At 36.3% G+C, this 22,809-nt stretch overlaps 1 protein-coding gene across 2 annotated transcripts in view; it reads right to left on the bottom strand.

The window, feature by feature from the left end:
• The window catches only part of ADAMTS6 (ADAM metallopeptidase with thrombospondin type 1 motif 6), a 153,473-nt gene that overhangs the window by 10,083 nt on the left and 120,581 nt on the right, over positions 1–22,809 (bottom strand). For both annotated transcript variants that reach the window (XM_086479195.1, XM_086479196.1), the window contains exons 18-21: positions 20,801–20,964; positions 18,975–19,113; positions 8,256–8,385; positions 4,493–4,697 (exon numbers count right to left, since the gene is read on the bottom strand). In XM_086479195.1, coding sequence (XP_086335321.1) covers positions 4,493–4,697; positions 8,256–8,385; positions 18,975–19,113; positions 20,801–20,964 — 638 coding nt within the window. The remainder of the gene's footprint in view (positions 1–4,492; positions 4,698–8,255; positions 8,386–18,974; positions 19,114–20,800; positions 20,965–22,809) is intronic.

Below are 22,809 nucleotides of genomic sequence, written 5' to 3'. Positions count from 1 at the left end.
ATAGACTATACCTGGTCCCCAGAAATGAAAGTAAAGTAAGGAAACAGGTTGCCTACAATAACACTGAATCACCAAAAATAAAAAGCATCAGTAGAATGTAACAAAAAATGTATGTCTCCAAAGCAAAAGCAAGACTAATTACTCAGACAAACAAAAACAGGAAAAAGTGTCTTCCATTGCAAAATGCTTCTAGATTTTTTGACTCACTCAGTGGAAGTCATGACTAACAGTAATACGAATGCAAAGTAAATGTGCTTGTCTGATAAGGTTCTTCTCAAGAAATCCTTAGATTATTTTTGCTAGTTTATTTCATTATCTGGAAAAATATAAAAAGGTAATTTACAGTGGGCAGAAATTCAGTCAAAGCTCAACTATTGCAAAATGTGAAAAATCTTATGACAAAACTGATGTTACCTGAGAATGACTACATTCCACTGGGCAAGATACTGTTAGCTTTAATTACTATTTGGTGAAAGCACTTTTACATTCTCCTAAGACTTTATTTAATTTCTATGTTTACAAAATGTTTTTGTTTCTCTGACCAAAAAGATCCAGAATTTCTTGTCAATCACCATTGAAGACTAAAAAAAAAGTGTGACTATACTGATGCTCAACAAGTGCATTAGCATATAAGAGTTGTATAACTGTTTAATATGTATTACGTATTGCTTGTTTTGAGTATGAAAACAAAACTTCAAAACTAGCTCTCCAAAGAAAAGTAACAAGGTTTACCATTGGTTTCAATGGAAGCATTACTCAACTTTTCACTTTTCGAGTTCACTCTTGCTTGCATTTTCATGCTTCTGTCAGAAAATCATATAAACACTTATCTACAAATGTTTACATGTATATTACTATATGGATTTTAATACATTATATTTCTGGGAACACTGAATGGAAAAAAAAAAAAGCTATTATTCTTGTTATATTAAAATGGTATCATCAGTCAAGACAGTTTGCCAAGCTACATCAGGCAAAATTCATACCAGGAAGAAGCTGGCACTTTTTCACAATCCTGATTAAACACCATCACAACCAGAAGCTTAGCAGAGCTTGAATCTTTAGAATTATTTTGTTCAAAAATTATAACACACTCACACTCCTGCTGTACAAAAGGCTGGATATGAAGGCCTTAAAAAGTTGTTGAAGCTTCTTATGAGGGTGCCAATGTTAATAGCTTTAAGGATGATGTATTAGTGAGCAACACCTTAAGGAGGTAACTAAAGGGCAACAGTATATAGACAACATACATTTATGGCCCTGTAACTTGTCATATGGATACTATTATTTGTTAGTGCTGGGGTGATGCCTAGATATTCCAATCAGAAATAAGGTACTGTGATAATTGATGCAAAGAGCTTACAGACTATCAGTGCCACAGACGCGGTACGACAGAGTCTTCAACTGAACACGCCCTCCCACTCATCAATTCTTTCTATTCCTTTCCTTTCTGCTCTAAGTCAGATTAATTTTCAAAGGGCTGCAATACATTGTACCTTTTCAGGTAGGGACAAGGACCATTTAATACCTTTTGTGCCTTGATTTTGGTGCCCTACTTCTTGTGTGAAATGCTGGCTAACAGTGGGGTAAAAAAATATTGTTCTGCACGTAGAACAACACACACTTTAAGATTCACTGTCCCATTTCTAGGTTTCTTGAGGTGCTGATCTACACTGAGAAAAGCTGCTGAAAGAAATCGCTTTTCTACAGGTTTCAGGATATAAAGCTGACAACTTTTTATAGAACTGATTCAAAAAAGTATCTGTTATCTTAAACGGAATAAAGCTAGAGACCAATTGAGGTATAGTCTGAGAATGACTTATCTGTTTTATGACAGATTATTAATTATTAATGATTATTAACAAAACCTGTTACAAATAAAGGAGACTCAGAATAGCATCTGGCTGATAAATTAATGAAAATAAAAAAATTTCAGAAGTTCACATATTTTACAAGATTTTTCTTTGATACAAAAGCTCACTAAGTGGCATTTCAATCAGAATTCATTACTGGACAAAACCAGCTGAACAGTACAGCAAATCAACACATTTTTCTTTTGTTCAAAGAAAAATAACATGTATAATAATAAAATTGTCTAAAGAAGAAGTTTCTTCAGCTAAGAAGAACAGATGGAGATTACACCAGTGTGACATTCAGACAGCAAGGAGATGAAGAGTTTCCACGGCAGCTCACAGCACTGTAATTTAACACGCAGATATTATTACTTTTAAGCACTGCCATAATGCTTAGACTGTTACTAACTAATAGCTGACAGAGTCTCCATCCTTGGAGATATTAAAAAGCTGCCAGGACACACTCCTGGGTAACCGGCTCTAGGTGGCCCTGCTTGAGCAGGGGGGTGTTGGACAACGTGACCTCCAGCTGTCCCTTCCAACCTCAGTCATTCTGTGATTTAGTGGACTATATTACCTGTATTAACAAATTATGGTAAGAGGTGTTCTGTATTACTTCTGTGGGTGCTCACAGCGATGCTAGCAGGCGTTCTTCTTTATGCTTTGAATTTCCAGAGACTGTAACAACTTTTGGAGCTAAAAGTATCTGTGCATGGAAGAGATCACTACAGGCGCATCAAACTTCTTTACAGTATCCAGTGATTTATCATTTACTCTGAATGAAAGACTGTTTAAAGGCAAGCAAGTACACAGAAAATGGGATGCAATGAATCATGGGTATATAATTGGTAGATCATTCCAGTTTATTCTAATAGTCTCATTTTTTTAGACAAAGGAAGTGGAACAGTTCTAACCTATGTGGGCTTCAGTAAAGTATTTGAAAGGGGGATGACAACTGGGTAAAGTTTAGGATTTGAGAGATGCTACCTGCAAATACCTTCTAGGATCAGTCACAGGACTGATCTGATTCATATTTCTTTCAGTCTACTTAATGATGGTCATATAAGAGTAGTTTCAGTTGTTCAGTGTTTCTGAAACTACTGAAACTATCAGATAGCCCAGGTAACTAACTGACCTTGACGCTACAGCAGTATGCTCTACAGAAAGAACTGGACAACCATGAAGCACAAATAATTGAAATTAAGTGAATGTTGGCAGTGTGACATGCAAAAGCACGCATTTCCAAACAAAAACAAAAACGAACCAAACAAGAAGAAATGAAGAAAGGAGGATAAAGATCTGGATATATTAACAGGGTGTAAAATGACTTTACGTAATCAATATCTAATAGCTGTGGAACAGAAGCAGCATAATTAGGGTATACTGATACGCTGTAGGCCATGGGTATTTTTAGTAGATGCAGGAAACAAAAGAATGAGGCACATGTGAAACCTTCTCTGGGATAATACAGATGTTTAACTCTAGTCATCCATTCCCAAAAACATGACTTCAAACTGAAACATGAAATCAGAATGTGATCACAATTAATTCATTTCTGACAAATAAAAGCTGGGAAAGGAGGAATGGCTGCTTCAGATAACAAAAGCAAAAAGGTATAAACTGGCATGGAACTAGAACATCAGAACAGTTCTTGCAATTCAAAGATTGAAGTGCAGGAATAGTTTTCCAAGAAGTGATGGGACAAACCCCCAAATTAACTAATTTTAAAACACAGTGTAATCAATTTATGAAAACAATTACATGATACGGCTGCATTTGACAGCAAGGTCACAGACATAGAAACTCAGGAAATCCTAGCATGTAAGTACTCCAAAGGGTGCCTTGAGATAAAAAGTGGAGTGAGATGGGAGTCCAGGATAGCAAGGATCTGAAAAAAGTGTAGACATTTTTGCACTCTGATTTGCATGCGATGCAGTCCCATTCAAATATATCTGTGTTTCCTTTCAGCTGCACTGGTTCACACTCATCAAATTTAATACTTGAATCAGTATAAGCTATAGTGTAAGCTTGACATAGCTAATGAAAGATGTTCTTTCTTTAATAAAGAGAATACTAACTTTCAGGTCTGCCTCTTGAGGCATATTGCTAAGAAAGGTGATGCTTTACATCAGCATCGTTACTTCAGAAAAAGGGAAAAAAAAAGAAGTTTATTCTGGCTTCCGATATTTTAAACCATCTCCTCTACTATCCAGCTATTTGCCAGTTCAAAGAACAATGGAAAGGGAAATTCCTTTTTTCTTTAAGACAATTATCTCATACCAAATGGCTATTCTAGGGGTTTTCTTTGTTTCATTGGGGCTTTTTTACTTTATTACTCTATTTTTCATTTTAGTATTTTTCTATTGCAATTAATAAAAACTGGTTATAATTGCTTGACAAAACAACAGAACCGACAACATAGAAAGAAAGAAAAAAGAAAAAACTGCTTCAATACTAAATCTATGAGGTTTGGAATTTCTTATTAAACCTTTACTCAGCAAGCCACGATAGAAAATGCACTAATATTCAGTGGTCAGAGCTCTTGCCCCCACTATTACCAATGAGTTAACACAGCAAAATTTCCTTCTGACCAGTCCGAAGCACCCCACCAATGAGCTAACACAGCAAAATTTCCTTACTTCTGACCAGTCCAAAGCAACCCACTGTGGGGGACACGACTGATTGTTACAGGGCTCTTTTTCAATAGGCCGGTGTGTTAAACAGTTGGTACTGTCCAGTGTTTCCTCCTCAGAAGGTCCAATCTTTCTGATACAGAGAACTGTTCGTGAACGCATTCCTCCATCACAGGTCTTACTGCATTCTGACCAATCTCCTATAAACCATCTGGACAGAAAAAGTAAGGAGACTCAGTTAATGCACTTCAGAAACAGAGTAGACAGCTGTACAAACTCAGAATCCAAATAGTTTAAATTACTAAACCAAATCATTGTGAACAATACACGTACTCTCACCAAAATAAAGTAGAAACTTACGGATCTTTTTACTGAATGTTTTCATTTTTGCCCCACTGCAACCGTATCTTCCAATGGTAATACTACTTTGTATTTTTCTAGAGCAGCAACTTCCAGCCTAGGCTATAATAGTTAGAAAGGAGTGTTGAGCCTGACAAAACTGCAGCTACCTTAGTAGGTTGGTACTGGACTTGATTAAAATTATTTCTCTGAAAGTGGTTTCCTACTGGAAATGTTTGGGAACCACTGCTGTAGGTTACAGCACAAGTTAAAAGCCAAGATGATTGCCTCTCTAGTATCATTACAATAAGACAATTTTATCTCAAAATTGGACTTTCTGAGAGTTAATTCTCATCCAACTATGAAATATTTCTATTTTTTTTATAAAAGGCTATACTGAAATGCAAAGTATTCTTATTTATTAAAGTAAAGCAAACACTAGTAAAATATTAATTAATCCCATTAAAAAAAAAGACCTCAACAAACATTAAAAAAATTTAAACCACTGCATGATAGCTGCTACAGGGAACTGCTGACTGATTTTATGTACATAGTAGAAGTCAAGCGCTGCATAGTATATTACTTTGTGCTGCCACAGAAATTAAAGCAGCTGATAATCAGGCTGTAATGTTTCGGTTTGTTTTTCCCTACTGATAAATGGTTAATGCATCTCAACTCACTGGAAATATCCCTTCACATTATCGAGCACATCTGGTCTTCAATATTTCATATGTCGATTAGATACACTAGCCTGAAACATCCTTGCAAAGGATGAAGGTGAAGTCTAGTAATCTATCACATGTTGCCAACATGCCAAAAATGCCAGGCATGTCAGAAACTCTGGATATTCCTAGAGGTATGCTTGGAGCTGCCTCATAAGATTTGTCATTTTCTGAAGCCTCTGTCAAAAAAAAAAAAAAAGCTGCTACCCTGCCTTGTGTTACAGAATGTGTAATATATTCTAACATGAAGCTAGATCAATGCAGAGATGCAAACAAATATGCCATATTATGTCACTAATTTCCCAGCAAAAGAGAATTCATTTGTGATTTTTCACCACCCAGCTTCTACTTTTACCACAGTGGGGAGAACTAGAAGCTCTTCAGAGCTTTGGAGAGACTGAACTGTTAATTTTTAGTTGGTACTACGGTTTGCTCAAGTAACATTCTCAGGTACCTTTTATGTTTATACTGTATTTCAAGACAGTACTATTCATAATTCATAGAACAATATCAGTTACCTGTATCATTTCTTGAAGTCTGGAATTTTAAGAGTTACTTATTGTAGTAACAAACAAAATATTGTGATTAAACATAGACTTTGCTGCGGCTCAGGGACATCAAGTATAATTCAGTTAGAGTAACATTTTCATAAGTTTTGGTACACAACAAGGAAAGCAGAATTGTGTTAATTAGAAAAGGAAGTATTTGGCCACTCATGTAAAGAGTAAGTCTTACTGGGTGATAAATCTTCCAGCCAAAAGGGTCAAACTTCTCTGGGTAACTATCTGTTATTTGAACAGCCTTCTTCTAGACTACTTACAGGACCAGGAATCAAGAACTCTTCCTTAGAAGCTGGGCACTTTGTATTCACCCCGTGGGGAACATCAGAATGGAGGCAGATGTGGGCTAAACCGCTCTGACATATTCAGGCAGATACTGATTAACACACACTACCCACTTTCTGAATCTTGGTGACTTGAGTTTCACCATGTTCATCAACGTCCCTGCTGCACTGGACAGAGAATCCAGAAGTGTTCCACTTTGTGGGTTGTTTTTTTTTTTTGTGGTTTTGTTTCTTAAATAATGTCAGTGCAAAAATTAAAAATCAACTAGTTTGGAATAACTATGTTAACACTACTTTTTAAAGTGCTAATTTATTAATAGTTAAGCCACACAAAGGAAGGGATACAGATGTGTTTGGTAAAAAGGAATTGACCAAACATGACCATTTCCCAAGTTCTGCTCTCAGGTACATGGTGAGAGAGTTTAGTTAGTGCACTTATAGCCATGCTAAACACTGTTATCCAAACAGATCCATGTGCATATCCTCGCAAGGTAAACATATATTTACACATAGATTGTGGGGTCAACAATTTAGACCTATTTTAGTTCTGTTTGTGGGACAGCACACTCACATTCAAACACAATCAAGGTGACGGCAGTGTAATGACTTCACTTCTGTTTATGTCAAATGAGTATGTGCATGACACAGTGAGATGAAGTGTAGAAGACATTGCTCTGCCATCCTGCAACCAGTCACCACACCAGGGAAAGAGCTGATATTCTAGGAAGAAACTGGCTTCATGAAGACCTGTTGGGATTTTAATGCATTATAGTCTTTTCTCATTCCTCAGAGTGTCCTTCACGCTACAATTTTACAGTTTCTAAGAGACATTTAAAAGAGATTGCAGTATTTCTTTATTATGGTGTACAATATCTACATTTAATCAGCATTAATGATTTTCATGCCCAGTTAGAATATAGCTATAGATCACTACCAAACTTAAAACTAACCAGAGCTTGTGAATCAATACAGTGTTGTACCTCTTCCATGTTTTCCACAAGTTTGTCTCAAAACATAAGAAGGTGCTGCTGTGCACATGCTGAAATTATTTTATAGTGCAAAATATCACAACTGTTTCTAAACAACTTTCATAGTAAGACTCAGCTATGCTATAGGTCCTTGCAACATTTCATTTTTTAACAAATGAGCTGCTGTGGTTTTAATTATCTTTTCAATATATATAAAGCTAGCTTTAAAAATAAAACTAAACACATGTAACCAAGTAAGCACCTAATTTTAAAATCACACAGCATTACTGTGCACCGAGTATCCTGGAGAGACAGTTTTGACAAAAAAAAAAAAAAAACATACTCATTTATTATCAGTAAATGCTTTGGTCTACTAAGCAGTTTCTATGTTTACCATTTCTCATATGAACACTTCAACTCAAATTTTAATATAATATACTTAAAAATATGGCAAACATTTAGTACGTAATAAAATACCTGTGGCAAAGTCAGTCTCACCTCAAGATTCTTCTGTCATTATTGCCTTAAGAATGGTCCCCTGTTCTAGTCTGAGCACTATTCACCACACCTGACACTTACAACCTAAGAAACAGTTTTGCCTGTACCTTTAAACTTACAATGTCTGAGTGCTTTGTGTAAACACCACTGTTCCTCAGTCAGGTCAGACCTCCTCTAGGTCAAAGTATGCATTTTCCACAACTTCTGTTTCCACAACAAGATTTCAGAGGAACAAGAAAACATAACAAAAACCAACCCCAAATATCCTGTCTGGTAAGACAGGACCTTAATATTAGATCAGAATTTTATACACTTTTGATCAACAGGATTCGTTATCGATTACAAAGACTTTTCTATGTATGCAAAACACATGTCCATCTTAGTGATTAATGACTTACTCAGGCGGGCAAGGCTCAGTGTTGCAGGTTCTTTGGTTTTCTGGAAGCTTACTGTCAGGGTCACAGTAATTGTTTTGTACAATGGAGTTGTCATCCAGCCTTTTACATACCACCTCTTGTTTCTGCACACCTTGGGATGAAATGAAACACCATTAATTAATCATTCTTCATCTTCTACTTGTTGAATAAAAGTGTATTTCACTAATCAATTATTAATCCTACCATCCCACTTTAATTGGCTGAATGCTGCAGGGGTGTAAATTCCAATTGACTGAATGCCCCCTTATCACAATAAATCATTCATCTTCCTTCAATTTTAGGCCACCCCACTGAAAGAAGATTTTAAATTACTGTTGTTTTCTAAAACAAAGGGAATATATTTATAGGTTTCCTAACAGATTGTTTTTATTTGTATATTGCACAAAATCCATTTTCTGTCTACCCTCCTCTCCTAGTAAAAGACGCTTAAATTTCCTAAGATGACATCACCAGATAGAATGTGGTCACACTTTAATGCAGAATTATTGTTTATGTGCTCTGGTTTAAAATAAACCAGCAATACTGGGAAACAGTGTTGCATTTTTATATGTTATCCTATAAACCTTTTCTTCATTAAAATAATAGAAGTGTTATTCATTCTGAAAGATGTAGTTTGTCTGTGAACGCTCATTTTGTCTGGCACTCCCAGCTCCTCTTTCACTGTTAACCATCAACAGTGCAGTTTGGAATTGATTATTGCTCCAAAAACATAACATTGTCAAGGCAATGTTATAAGGCAGTGTATTAAGGAGATTTTCTGATTTTTAAAAAACAGAATCTAAAGAAAGGCATTAAAAAACCATTGATATGACAACAGTGCAGCTCAGAGTATTGTTGTAAAGAGTAGCCTGTAAAGTAGTAAACATGGCTGCCTCTTCTCATTTTTGAACAAGCTGTATGATGTTTGCTAGCATAAAAAGATTGTGGATCTGCAATTCCTATGCAGTTCTTATTAAACATGAGTAGTCATAATACTGAAACAATAGGATTATTTGCATGATAAAAGCTGCAAAAAGGCCTGAACTTTTCTTAAAAACAGAAGCAATTATTCAACTTTTTCAAAAATGTGAAATGCATGGGTTAATATGGATTAAAACATCCTGGTTTCAAATATCTGCCAACCTTATTTTACAGCCCTCTCTTCATTTTAAGACAAGCTCTTTATAGGAGGCAGACGTGTGGTAATAAAAATAATTATGTTTTTCAGGCACTGAACATCCCACTAAAAACATGGTATTTCTTTCACCAAACAGCTGTAGTCCTTTTGCCCATTTTAAACAAGCTAAACAACTTACCTTGCAATTGCTTCTTTTGTTGTTCATTATGGACAAGAACCAAATTTCCTACTTTGTTTCCTAAAATGTGACCTATACAGAACTCAGGTATTTAACTCCAACAGTGAGTGAAGCCTAGCCTTGAGATGCCTGAAGTTTGGCCCACAAAGCATCCTGCTTGAATACGAACACATCTCCCAGTCTACACACATGTGAAATGTCTTCATGATATTACGTGCAAAGGACATGGGGAAAATGGTAACCTTTTTTCACGAGTCTGCAGATGCAGGAGTAGGTATGAATCCTTCTCACCCTGAGGGGATTCCTAATTCCCATGAGCACACTGTGACTTCTGTGACTCAGTTAATTTAGGTAAGGTGGCAAGACTGTGGTTTCTAGTCTGTAGATTATTTCTAGTTTTTGTTCAGTCTGATGTAAAATGTCTAAATCATCTTGACAGCAAGGATGAAAACCTATACCTGCCTGTACTAGATGAATGTCTTATTTTCTGGTTACAGATTAAACCCCTTTCTTGTCTTCCTGCAATGAATCTTGCATCCCTGGCTGCCGTGGCCCAGAATGTTTATTAAAAAAATCTTCTCCTTCCCTACCCTCTTAGACTCTTCCTCTGTGGCACAAAGTTAATGAGTACTGTTCTGGAGATTTCAGCTACTCCCAGCTGAAACCTCTTCACTCTGCAATAGGGAATTGCTATTTAATAGATAACTATCATGGCATCCTGCAAAATATGGGTATTATTCCTCATGTAAAAATACAGCCTTGTTAACTCAAATACTCTCAGGAAAACACATCAGTCTTGATCCTAAGCACATAAACATGTTCCATGTGTCCTCAACTCTTAATGTTCATGTTCCTGACAAGCAGGAGAGGAGCTAGACTCATCACTCAGCATATTGCTCCTTACAGGATGACAACTTGGTATCACCTGCCTCCTCACCTCACTTCAAAATCATTAACTATGCTGAGATCAAACATGCCTAATGCTGGAGTCTTCACTCTACTGCAGTACCTAAATCCAGAATCCAGAGCTTTGTTGCTGGGCTATCTCCTTTTTGATTAGTTACACATAACCTTCACAAAGTAGGCCCTTGAAATCAGGTTGTAAATCACTTCACACATCTGACATCTCAGCTTATCCATAAACATCACAATTATTTTAAAGTAAGCTTTATTTATGAAAAAGATACCAATTAATATGAGACATGAGTCTTACAGTTGAGCCAGATAAACCAGTCATGTTCTTCCATTTGCTCTTTCTACATGCATCTGGATGATGCCACATTAGACAACAGGAGGTACCATTAAACAGCGCAGAAGGCTGGTAGACTGTTTTCCAAGTATATCCTAGAGATACAAATCTACATGAACAAGCTAAAAAGAAAATACCATTTTTTGAACAGTACTCAACCTCCATTTTTTTGCTAATTTTCAATTTATGTGCTTTACATGTTGGAAACAAAATCAATCTGCTAGATAGTTAGGTCCAGTTGGAATTGAGAAACAACTCAAATCATTAGCATGGGGGACCCTCAAGGCCCTGAAGCACATGCTTTCACAGGTGTTGGTTGATTTTGTTAACATACATTCTCTTTCAGATACTCATCCATCAGATATCAAAGACTTTAGAGTTTCTTATAACAATGTTCCACTTAGCATTCTCAGCACCCAATATTTCAATTACATGAAATGATACAAAGCTGAAATTCAGTGAGATCTTGCACTCAAGGGAATTAAATAACCTTGGAACACAGTGACTTGGAACATACATCTAGAAGCAACATCCTTCTACTGCTGGGAATCACTCTATGTAACCCCCTTCATAAACTGATAAAACTCCACTTCAAGCCCAGGTACATTTTTCTTCTCTGAACTTCACACCTGTGAATACTATAAGCATTCCAATTTCCATTCTAGTTAACAATGGCATTAATTGCCAATTTAACTTTTTTAAGTCAAAATGCTCTTTCAGTTTAGGTAACTTTACTGTGTTAACCAACTCAACTCCTGCAGTCTCTGCGTTGTTACATAGACCATTCCTTTGGTGAACTTCATAACCCTTCTGTGCATCTGCTGACACGTGAGTTTATTACAGGCACAATACAAACTGTGACCAGTACTCCAGAGGGATTTTAATAGTGCCTTATTCAGTGTCACTAATCTTTTAGACACATACATCCTAATATCAAATCTGCCTTTACGATTACAACATATCCCAGTCTTCCCCATATGGCTCCTTGTGCTGCACTGTCAGCAAATTTCATCAGAGGTTTCTACTTTTTATGCTGCCATCAGAACAAGAAAAACAGAAGTTTCATGAGTCAGGTGAAAGGTCTTTAAGAAGCCCACTAGGCTCACTGCCTTTTGGCCCAGTAATGCACATTTTAAGCATGCCTCTTTTGTCTACTAATCTTTTCCAATTCTTTTTTAGGTGTAGGTGACAACAAAACCCTCAAGGAAGTCTAGATCAATTAATCTACTACATTTCCTTAGTCTAAAAATTTTCTTCAAAATCTCAAATCAGTTAGTAGTTCAATGTTGTTCTTACATATTTTTAATATGTGTATGCATATATACACACACAGAGAGTAAGAGATAATTTTCTTAAGTTCTCCACCCCTTTAGTACTATTTTAGTAGTGAAAAGACGTATCAACTGCAGCATGAAAGAGAGAAAAATGTTTACCAGACTAGGCTTTCCTTTATAATCTCTTCCTTTGGTTCTTGCCAAGTAAGTGGAAGATCTAAATATCTGAGAAGCTGTGACAAGATGATTCACTTTAAATTCTATAACCTACGCAAACACTGCCAACAGATGAGGATAACTAAAACCACCTCTAACAACCTGAGTAGGAGTCTTTCTTTTGCAATTTTCTACTCAAACTTGACCATGATGAGACATAGTATTTATAAGGTCTAGCCAAACAGCAATGCTAGTAATGCGGCACTGCTAGTTGACATAGAATTTATGTTCAGCTCCGACTGATGAATAACCATTTATCCTTTCTATCACAAGCTGCCTTAATTCTCTTGCTGGCTAATAAAATAGGCTGAATGTTGCCTTCACAATAATATTTCCCTTAAATATAATTGCTTAAAAATAATAATTTATACACACTTTAGAATTAAGCATTTTGATGATGATACTGTTCTTGCAAGCATATTTATGGGATAGCACAGGTATTAACATTATGTTTCACTGAATTTCCTACCGGCATCCTTCCAGGCTTTGGCTAAAAATTGTCAGCCTCAGTAAATTAACTTCTGAGGAGCTATGTAATAAGAAAGTATTCTGAAGCCCTATGAACATAAAATATCATTGCGCACAGTTTTCAAAAAAATTTAAGTCAGACATGTTATTTATTGAATGCTGGTCAGGTGGCATATCACCTGCAAGACAGTATTCACCACTATTCACTCACACAGTGAAGAATCTTTAATCCATGACAGGAGATACATTAATCCAGTTTTAAAATGTTCTGCAGCATCTTGCCACACAGTATATAAACTTCACATCATTGCTGTCTAATTACAGTGTTATCTAAAGTAAATTTTCAGATTCTAACTTTAAGACAAGGAAAAGAAATGGAAAAAGCTAGAAGTGCAGTTTTTACCCATACAACAGCTACAACTTGGTTAAGCCCTCTGGGCCTTGAAAAAATCTTTGAAAATTATCAACTCTTCACTGAGTATACTGTCTCTCTTAAAATAATCTAAAAAGCACAGCTAGACAAGTTCATTTAAACTCTTGGGAGAATAATTACAAACAGACAGAAACACTCTGCTTTCAAATCTACAGATTTATAGTTTATAATAAAAGACATAAAATGTCCTCATGACTGGTCAATGCAATTCTAACAGAAAACAAAACTCCAGTTGTTTAGTGACTATAACTCCAGAGAACTGGGATGTTTTGCAGATTTCAATTCACAAATAGTCTGCATGACCTTCAGCAGACAAATTTTAAATCACATGGAGCACATTTTATTCTTAAATTAAAATTGCAGGCATGTAAATGCTGTATCTATTTTTAAAAGCAATCCCAAAAACTGTGGTTTGAGATTGCAACAGCTAATTATAAAGATGCCAGTACCAATACATACTGAATCATGCATCACTAAAACTACTGCATGCTGGTTAACCCAGACATACTTTCTGAGCTCACTCATCAGATCACAAGATGTTCATCACAGAGCCAAACTTACATTTTCCTTGATGAGGACAAGTATTTTTTATTTGTCTAAAGACAGTCTCATAATTCATCTGAGGGCATGAAAGAAAAACATAGTAGGCACCACTGTACAAGAGTGATAAGCAGCAGAGAAAACTGGACTGTAATCAATTTACTTATAATAGCATACTGACTGACTGTTTCGTAAAAAACCATGAATATCTAAGACATTTAACTCATGAACTCTAATAGAATCAATGAAATAAACCCCATTGCTTAAGATACCTGGTAAATTCCAGAGAATAAATGCTGTCATATGTTGATATTTACTGCTAGAATTTATTAAGCATGGAAAAAATTAAAAAAAGGGGGTACGCATTTATTGAAGTTTATTTTTAAATTATACAAAAGTAAAAACACAGAGAAAGATTTTTTTTTTTTTTTTTTTTGCCTCTTGGATTTTTTTAAACAATACCAGCAGCAGTTCACTTCCTTATTAAGAATACTTAAGGATCTGGACAAAGTCAAACACTTGCTCTTGGAAAGCTACAAGAAGCTACAAGGTAACATATAAGGAAAGACAGTCATGAGAACAAATAAATTACAATTCTGTAATCTGTAAGTGATATATATCACCCTTTCCTACTTTAGCACTTTCTTCTTCTCTCTCCAGCTCTCAATTTATTGTTTTATTTCCTATTTCTATGTATTCCAGTTTTGCCTTTCTCAGACTTTCTCATCAAATAATAAAGCAATCAGGTTCTTGAAGAAAATGTTCCATTGTCATCAATTTTTTCTGAATTCCAAAGAACTGTTCATCCGTCCATACATCTATTATGAATTCTCCCACTCTTCTCTGTATAGATAAATTTGCACTGTACATTCTGGTATTCTCTGGCATTCTTTTCCTGTAGTCTTGGCCAAGGCTGCCACCAACTATAAAGATCTGTATGAGATAGTAACAAACCTTCCTTCTGAAAACTCTTGACTCAGAGCAGAACAGTTATCTTGAACTTGCAGGAAAAAATGGAATTAATACGGACAATACATGTAGCTCAGTTTTACATAATGTTCCCAGAGAGGAAGAATTAACTCAGATACTATGAATTAACTCAGAGACTACTCAGAAGTTTTTCAACATAGAAAATACTGGTTCTAGTGTACAAAGAGAAAAGCTGAAATTCTGGATTTCCAAGCCTAAGAACAGATACTAAGAGATATTATAAATAAATGAAATTATATGCTCATCCTACATATGAGTACATGAATCCAGGAAAAGAAATCTGTTACCAGGCAAGCCTTTTTAACTACCTGGTAAATCTGAAGAACCTATTTTTAGAAAAACTTAAGAAAATATCAAAAAACCCCTCAGATTTGGAGACTTGATTTCTGCTTGGTTCCCTGGACAGAACATGATGCTCACTGCCAGAGAAATTACAGAATTTTTTGTTCTCTTCTCCTTTAGCATGAATGACGCTACTGAATACACAGTTTACACTCTCTCATGAAAGAAGAACTAACTTTGTCCTGCTTTTTAGAGGAAATCTAAACATCTAACTGTTTCACAAACTTTATCTGCTACACGGTTCTATAAAGACTACAGCGTGAGAGGAGGTATAACGTCTACTGTGGAAACAGTCCACTGATTTCAGGTGCCTGGCTGAGTTTTGAGAATACTTTCCTTTACACACACTTCACGCAATCACAGAATCATTCAAGTTGGAAAAGACCTTCGAGATCATCAAGTCCAACCACCAATCCTACTCTACCAAGCACACCCCTGAACCATATCTTCAATGATGAAATTCACTGCATGCTTCAGAGGTCAGACATTCCAGACAGGTACCCATATAGTGATGAACTGATAATTAGCAAGTAAGACTGCAATTTATGCTTTGAATTGCTCAGTATCACATGAGAACCACACAAAAGAGGCAGGAATGGAATCCAGAGCATTGAGCTGTCACAAGCAGGAAACCCTCCTCTTCCTTCCTAGCATTCAATTTACAATGCTCTTCTAGTCTGCAAAGCTGAGACAGGCCATAGAACAGAGATCCTGTTTGAAAAATTGAAGCGCTTTTACTGTTCAGATGTGACTCATCAGCACAGCAGAGATGAACATAATATAGAAGTCCAATGAAAAACACAGCATGATACCATCTAATTAAAGATTGCTCCTAGCTTGCTCTCAGCTTGCTCCTTGGCTCTTGACTGCTCTAGTTATCCTTCTCCAAGACAAGGCCTACAAGCAGCTCTAGGAACAGCTGAATGCAGTGGATTGTTCTCAAAATACTACAAAGAAGAGACTGCACAAAGATTGGACACTTCTACAATATACAATACTCCAAAACTATTTAAACTTTGCACTGCCAAAACGCTGCTCCAGCCTTTGTGCTCTACTTCATGACATTCAACACACATCCTCAAGTTCACAATACAGAAACATCATTTTGGTAGGCTGTAATGCAGTTCTCACTTTTTATTTTTTAGATTCTTTGAATTAAAAAACATACATCAAGTAATAACTATGTTTTAAGACTCACAGACTTGGTCAAATGTTATGTAATGCAGATACAGTTAGTCTGATTTAGAGAGAACTAGAGTTAAGTAGTGTGGAGTGGACATGAGCTAGCCTGTGACACAGCCTCAGAGAATGGTCCTGCTCAACCAGTCCCTGTTTCACAGAACGGCCACAACTACAGAAAACAACTTAAGATTTCCGAGTCATCCCTAATTCATCATTTCCTGGCCTCCAAACACTTTCAAATTTTATGGTCTTTTATACCAGCTTTTTAAATGTTGCATACACCCAGAGAAAAAGACGTAACATTAAAATACAGCTATGTTCAGAGATAGACAAGTTAAATGTGTTGATTAGAATTTGGACTTGCCTACAGCTTTGATATAAAGCCTATGCTTTGATACAAAAGTATAGCTGGCTTTCCTAGACCTAAATCAAGATGGAATATCACACGATCAAACCTTGATCAGTCTACGCACTACAGGTGAGCTAGACAAATTACAGTAAGAGACAGGAAAATGTTGGTGCCTTTAATTTGTTCACAGTCTGTTCCAAAGTCACTACATAATTTTTTAACCTCATAAATAAAAATTATTTTCCCTACTAATATTCCTCACACATGCTGATTATCACTTTTTTACTTTCAGTGAGAAATTCTTCAATTGTTTAATATTTTGTTATCCTTTGATGTAGAGTAAAACATTTTTTTTAAAGACAGACTTCAAGTACATAGAACTTCAATAATGGACTTTATAATTAATCCTACAGAAATAAACAAAGCCATGCAGCGGTTTCATTTCTAAGTTTTCTATCCCTTCATATTTATATTAGCCAAATTTTCCAGTTACAGGCTCTGCCTCAACAATGTTTGTCTCCCTTTTCTTTTTCCCTGACTCAGCTCCTTTTTAGAACTGTGTCTTCTTTTGGCATATGGTGAAAGGTGTTTCATAAACTGGGGGGAATAGCAGGTACCCATATGGAGAAAGCAGACACAGTTTTTAACATGAATTACAGCTACAATGAGCACAGAGCTCAGTGAAAATAAGTGACCATAGTATAACCTCATACTAAGCTGAAAGGAGAGAAAAGTGCCTGGTTTAGCCACCCTAAGCTACCAAAGAAAATCTTTCCCCCTCAGAAAAAGTTTCAAATGAATAAAAGTATGCAGTTTTCAGGGATCCACAAATCTCCGCTCAAAAGTTAATTAAGTCAAAATGTTTTCATCTAGACAAGTGCCTGCTCCTTCAGAGCCAAATATTTTTCCACCAGATATTGTTGAATCTGCGAAACGACAATAATCTGCACAACAAAAGATACGTGGCTAAAATCTTGTCTCTACCTAAATCAATGGGACTGTTCCCATGATTTCAAAAAAATCATTAACTCATTGCCATCATAAAAATAGGATTTGGCAGTACTTGTAGGGTTCTGATACTTGGAATTGTCTTTTGCTACGAGCTAGGCACTTCCCCTCTTGATAGCTCTTCTTTAAGATCTTCCTTTTCCTACCAGACTCACCATTACTAAAACAGTAGCTAAAAAAGCAATCTGTCACCCAGGAATTCTACAGATGAACAACAAAAGTATTGGAGAAAGTTGGCAGTCAATGGCACAGAACAGAATTTGTGCCGTCCTTTGTATATTATATACAGCTAAGCAAACAGCTGTATTTAAACAGCAAACACCTAGTAACAGCCACAGCAGGTTCCAGCAGAAAGATGAGTCACTATGGTTGTAAACGTGAATACCTCCAGTAGCCAGAAGAAAAAAAAAAGGACAAATATTTAGTCCAAAGGTTCTTTAAAAAAATATGGTGTCTTCCTCTTGCTATGGGCAGTGCATAGTGCAGTACAAAACTGAAATTCTGAGGTGGATTTAAAGCGCTCTCCCATATCTTCTGAAATAGAGGTATGTTGCGGAGGTGATGCATTCAGTCTCCAGAGAGAAGAAAGATACTGTTCACGCAGCACTTCTACTCACCAGTCCTTGCAGCAGCAATGGTGTTGGCTTTGAAGGAAGCCAACTGTCCTGCTCTCCCAGCCAGAGGTAAAGAATTGCATTGGTGGCCACTAGAGGGAGGATTAGGAATATAGTAAATTGTGGGCAAAAGGCACCCATGACGAATCACATGGGACAACCTACAAATCCCCCACCACTGCCAAAGGACAACAATTCTCGGATACTGCTATGGGCTGGGACGTATAATCCAGTTGTTATCATCTGCTACAGAGGAGCTGCCATTATGCATCCTAAACTTTGGTGGCTGGAGAATAGGAGGGCTGACTAGGATCATGTGAAACATACCTACAAACACACAAAGACACAACCCTTTATTTACAGTTGCCTTATTTGCCTTCTGGTTTTTAATCTCCTTACTTAAAACTTCTGATGTTCTTTATCAAGAAAGCTCCTGTGAAAAGCAAACATATCAGCTTCAACAGAATCTCAGAAAAAGCACCAGCAGAGCGAGACACACTGTGCCAAGATACACTGTATTTAACAAAAACATCTGAACATATTAAATGTACATGAAAACAACAAAATCCATTGTGATAAAATAAATGTTGTTTCACTAAATTAAGGTTTGATGCATGTCTGAAAGAAATCCTTTAAATTAGTTACCTAGATAATTATGTAGTAAAGCACATCTTGCAATTCAGTTTACCCTGTATGTAGCTTGACTGCCTGGTGTCTTACCTCCAGCGCAAGTGGCAGAACATTCTGACCAAGGCAGATGATTCCATGCAAAGCCAACTTCATTGTCTCCACTGCCAGTGCGAGAGATGGGAACATTGAATTTATACCTTATACCCAAATTTTGTTCCTGTAGCAGAATCTGTAGTTGAAAACAACTGGTTATACCATTAAAATAGGCAAGCGGAGGGCAACTACAGTGACATTTAATCTATGTATGTGTTACGTCCTGTGGAAGTGAAAAAAGTAATAAAGGAAGCCATAGTATTTTAGGTATTCCCAAAAGAATCTGGAGTAACTTTAAAAAAATATACAAAAGAAAAGTATTCTTGTCTAAGGTGAGCTTTGTCTTTTTTGCCCCCTTAACACAGCTTTATAACTTCTGTCAGTTCTTTATCCTTGACATAATTGTTCTAAAAAGCCACTTTTCATAAAATTAATGTGTCAACAGAAATTAACTTGACAGCTGAATAACATGTGATGTCAAAGTTGGTTAAGGACATTACTGTGCAAACATGCAGTAGTCCTCACTGAAGCAGTTATGAACGTAGCTCTGAGCTTGTTTGCACTTTTAGCGACCACAATAACAGTAGTAAGAGTAACAGCAACAGACTGTTGCTGAGGACATTGTTTTCCCCTAATGCAATAGCTAATAGCATTACCATAGTGGAATCCTGTGATTCCTTTAAGGAATATCAAAACTCTCACTGCAGCCATATCACTGCAGGTGATACAGATGGAAGTGCAACAATCACCATGAGTTTTTGTCTGCCCTCACTGTTGAACAGCACTTCTACATACCACCTGTCCAACACTACTAGCCTTTGACTCTCTGATCTGTTGCTAATAATATGTATCATGTTAGATGCAGCAAACTGAGCTACTTCTTGGAGCTACGTCTCATCCTTCCCCCTCTACCTTCTATGATATTTTGCAGAGGCATACTTGCCTATGTCCACTGGATAAAAGAGCAGCGAACTTTCAGTAAGAAAGTCAGTGGCACTGACTGAATGAGAAAAGGCACTATAATAATTGTATTACCCTTTCTCTATGGGCTCTCTAGCTTATTCACACCTACAGAAGAAAAAAACAGGATTCAGGTGTTCGAAAATGCTGCCTAAAATGTGAATACCCAGGCAACAATCATTCAATACACAAAAATATCCCATCTGGCTCAAGCAATCCCTGAACTGCACATCTGGCAGCTGACAGAATACATTGGGCAAATATCACAAACAGTTGTTTGCTATTTTATACTCCTCCTCAACATAGTAGCGCAACAGTAGGCTCACTATTGCCTGCTGTCAGGGACAGGGTATCAGAATCCTGGTCACATCTTCTGTTACATTCTCCTATTTTGTACAATCTGTTCAAAGCAATGTATGTCACAGCAACATACTTCAACATGGGTGAAATCGTGGTAAGAGTATACTTCACACTCAGGCCAGGCTTAAAACCACTGACATCTACAGAACTGTCAGGAACTCTCATGCTATACTCTCAACACTTCCACGTAGCAGCAGTATGCAGAGATATGCCCCACTTACAATTTTGGCTGCCATTATTCTGAATCACATTTAACAGAGATGGGGCATTTTCTGTGAGATTTCCTGGGGCTCGTCTGGCTTTATCCCTGTTCCATCACAATGTTTGCCGGTCAGTTTTGAAAGGTAAGAAAGCTGTGTTAAAACACAAATGCAAAGCCCCAGCTAGGCAAGCTGTATACTGTTTGAAAACACAACCTATTCTGATTTCATTCATGGACTTGTCTTTTCTCAGAACATAAATACGTATTTCAAATTTCAGAAACAGATTAATTATAACTTTACCATGACTATGAGATTTTCTGAAGTAGGGCCTAGTGCTTCCAAAGACTCTGGTTCATCTGTTGGCCTCTTGTAATGGAAAGCTGTTCCAGCAACATCAAACTTTCTTGGCCAGTCAATAGTCCAGGCACCATTAATATAGTAGTAATCCTCTTCAGATTTTAAAGCTTAAAAAAAAGATACAAGCCACCTAAAAATTGGAAGCAGCATTTATAATGGAGAAGCCATTGCAAATTATCTACTAATCTGTTACAAGTATGTGAGCTTGAGGTCAATATCACTATTTTTTCAAGCAATATAAAGCCTTTTCTTTAGCCCTGGTTAAAACGTCCCTCATGCTGTTTGACAATATTGCCTCTGCAATCACCTTCAATGTGCAGGTATACTTTGCAGACTTCAATATGTAGACGCTATGTGGAACAAACAGAAGGCCTCATGCAACTTGCAATACATCTTCAACCTTAAAACCCAGCCCATATGCAATGTATGCTGTTCTACATAAGATATACATAGGTCTCAAATGTATAATCAATTATCAATCTAATTTTTAGATTAAGAAGTTGGGGCATGGGATAGATATCTCAGATAATGTGCAGAGGAAAAAAAGAGAAGGAACACTGAGTCTGACATATAGTGCCAATCAACTCTTGCTTTGTTACCTTTGTCCACTGTTTGTTCTTTTTTTCCCTTCTTAAAGATGTTTCTACTACAAACCCAAATACTAGCTACTTAATCAGATAAAATATTTTATTATTCCTAATTTACATCCTTAAACCATAAAAGTACTGTAGATAAGGACATACTTTTCTTACCTAACCAACCAATTAGGTTGGATAAGCACATATTATTCAGGAATTTGTATTTGTATTTTATCAATGATATTAGATTAAGCTTCTAAATACGAAACTAACTTTGTATCTTAAAATGAATATTCTGTTAATTAGATATTGACTCCTTGACTTCAGGTGAAGATTACCAAGTTATTCAGCATTCAGATTTACTTTAAATAAAACATGTTCTTAAAGGCAAAATGATGGTTGGAAGTGCATGATCAAACAGCCATGTCATTTTTTGTTGAGAGAAATAACTGACTTTACCAGACAGGGAACAAACTCACATCACAATCATAAGCAATAAGACAATTTACAATTAAGTTTTATTCCCAACTACATCTTTGTGGACAGATGGTTTACCTTAACCAGTTAGGGAAAATATCTCAATGATGCTCAAATTTTCTAAAACAGATCAAAGGGCATTCATATGAGCAGGAGACAGTTAGAGAGGCAGTAATATTCTGTTGGTGACAGTCATATTCAGCAGGGATTAGTAAGCATTTCTACCAGCACCATAAGGTCTGAAAAGAAACGTCTTTCCATAGCATAAATCTTACTCCATTGAATTGTCTGGATTTATTTTGGAAACACTCATGTGCTTTGAATGACGAAACTAGCTGTGATACATTCACTTATCTGTAATTCTCAAAGTAATTCCGATTCCTTATTGTCTATATAGGTTTTCTAGTACAAGAAGATGGTAAAAAAGTGAGTATAGGAGAACAAGACAAATTGCAAGCAGTACTGCACCAAAAAAAAAGGAACAGTACTTCACTATTTATCTACTTTACGTGGGTATATGAAATAAATACATTACAGCTGAACGTCAGTATTTTGTTTTATCAGTGGTCCTACTTCCACATAGCCAAAATTTCTACCCATCCTGTTTTTACAAAATATAGCTTAATTAAAAGAAGGTCACAGAGTCTCCCAAAGGTACCAAGACATATTAAAGTCTCTCCTATTGCGCCACTCAATCCCAAACATTTTCTTGTCAGTATGTCTAGTATCTACTAAGAGCAAATAATGAAGTGAATTTTTTATTTATATTATTTGAGACATATGAACAACGAGACAGATAAATAAGCACAAAAGAACATTCTCATACATGTTTACATTATGACTAATTCTGAAATTATATGCTGTCAATTGTTCATATGCTGTATACACTTAAACTAA

Source organism: Leptosomus discolor, chromosome Z (assembly GCF_034619465.1).
Source record: "Leptosomus discolor isolate bLepDis1 chromosome Z, bLepDis1.hap2, whole genome shotgun sequence".
Classification (NCBI taxonomy): Eukaryota; Metazoa; Chordata; class Aves; order Leptosomiformes; family Leptosomidae; genus Leptosomus; species Leptosomus discolor.
Note: the sequence above shows the minus strand (reverse complement) of the source record. Positions and strands in the feature narration are given on the sequence as shown.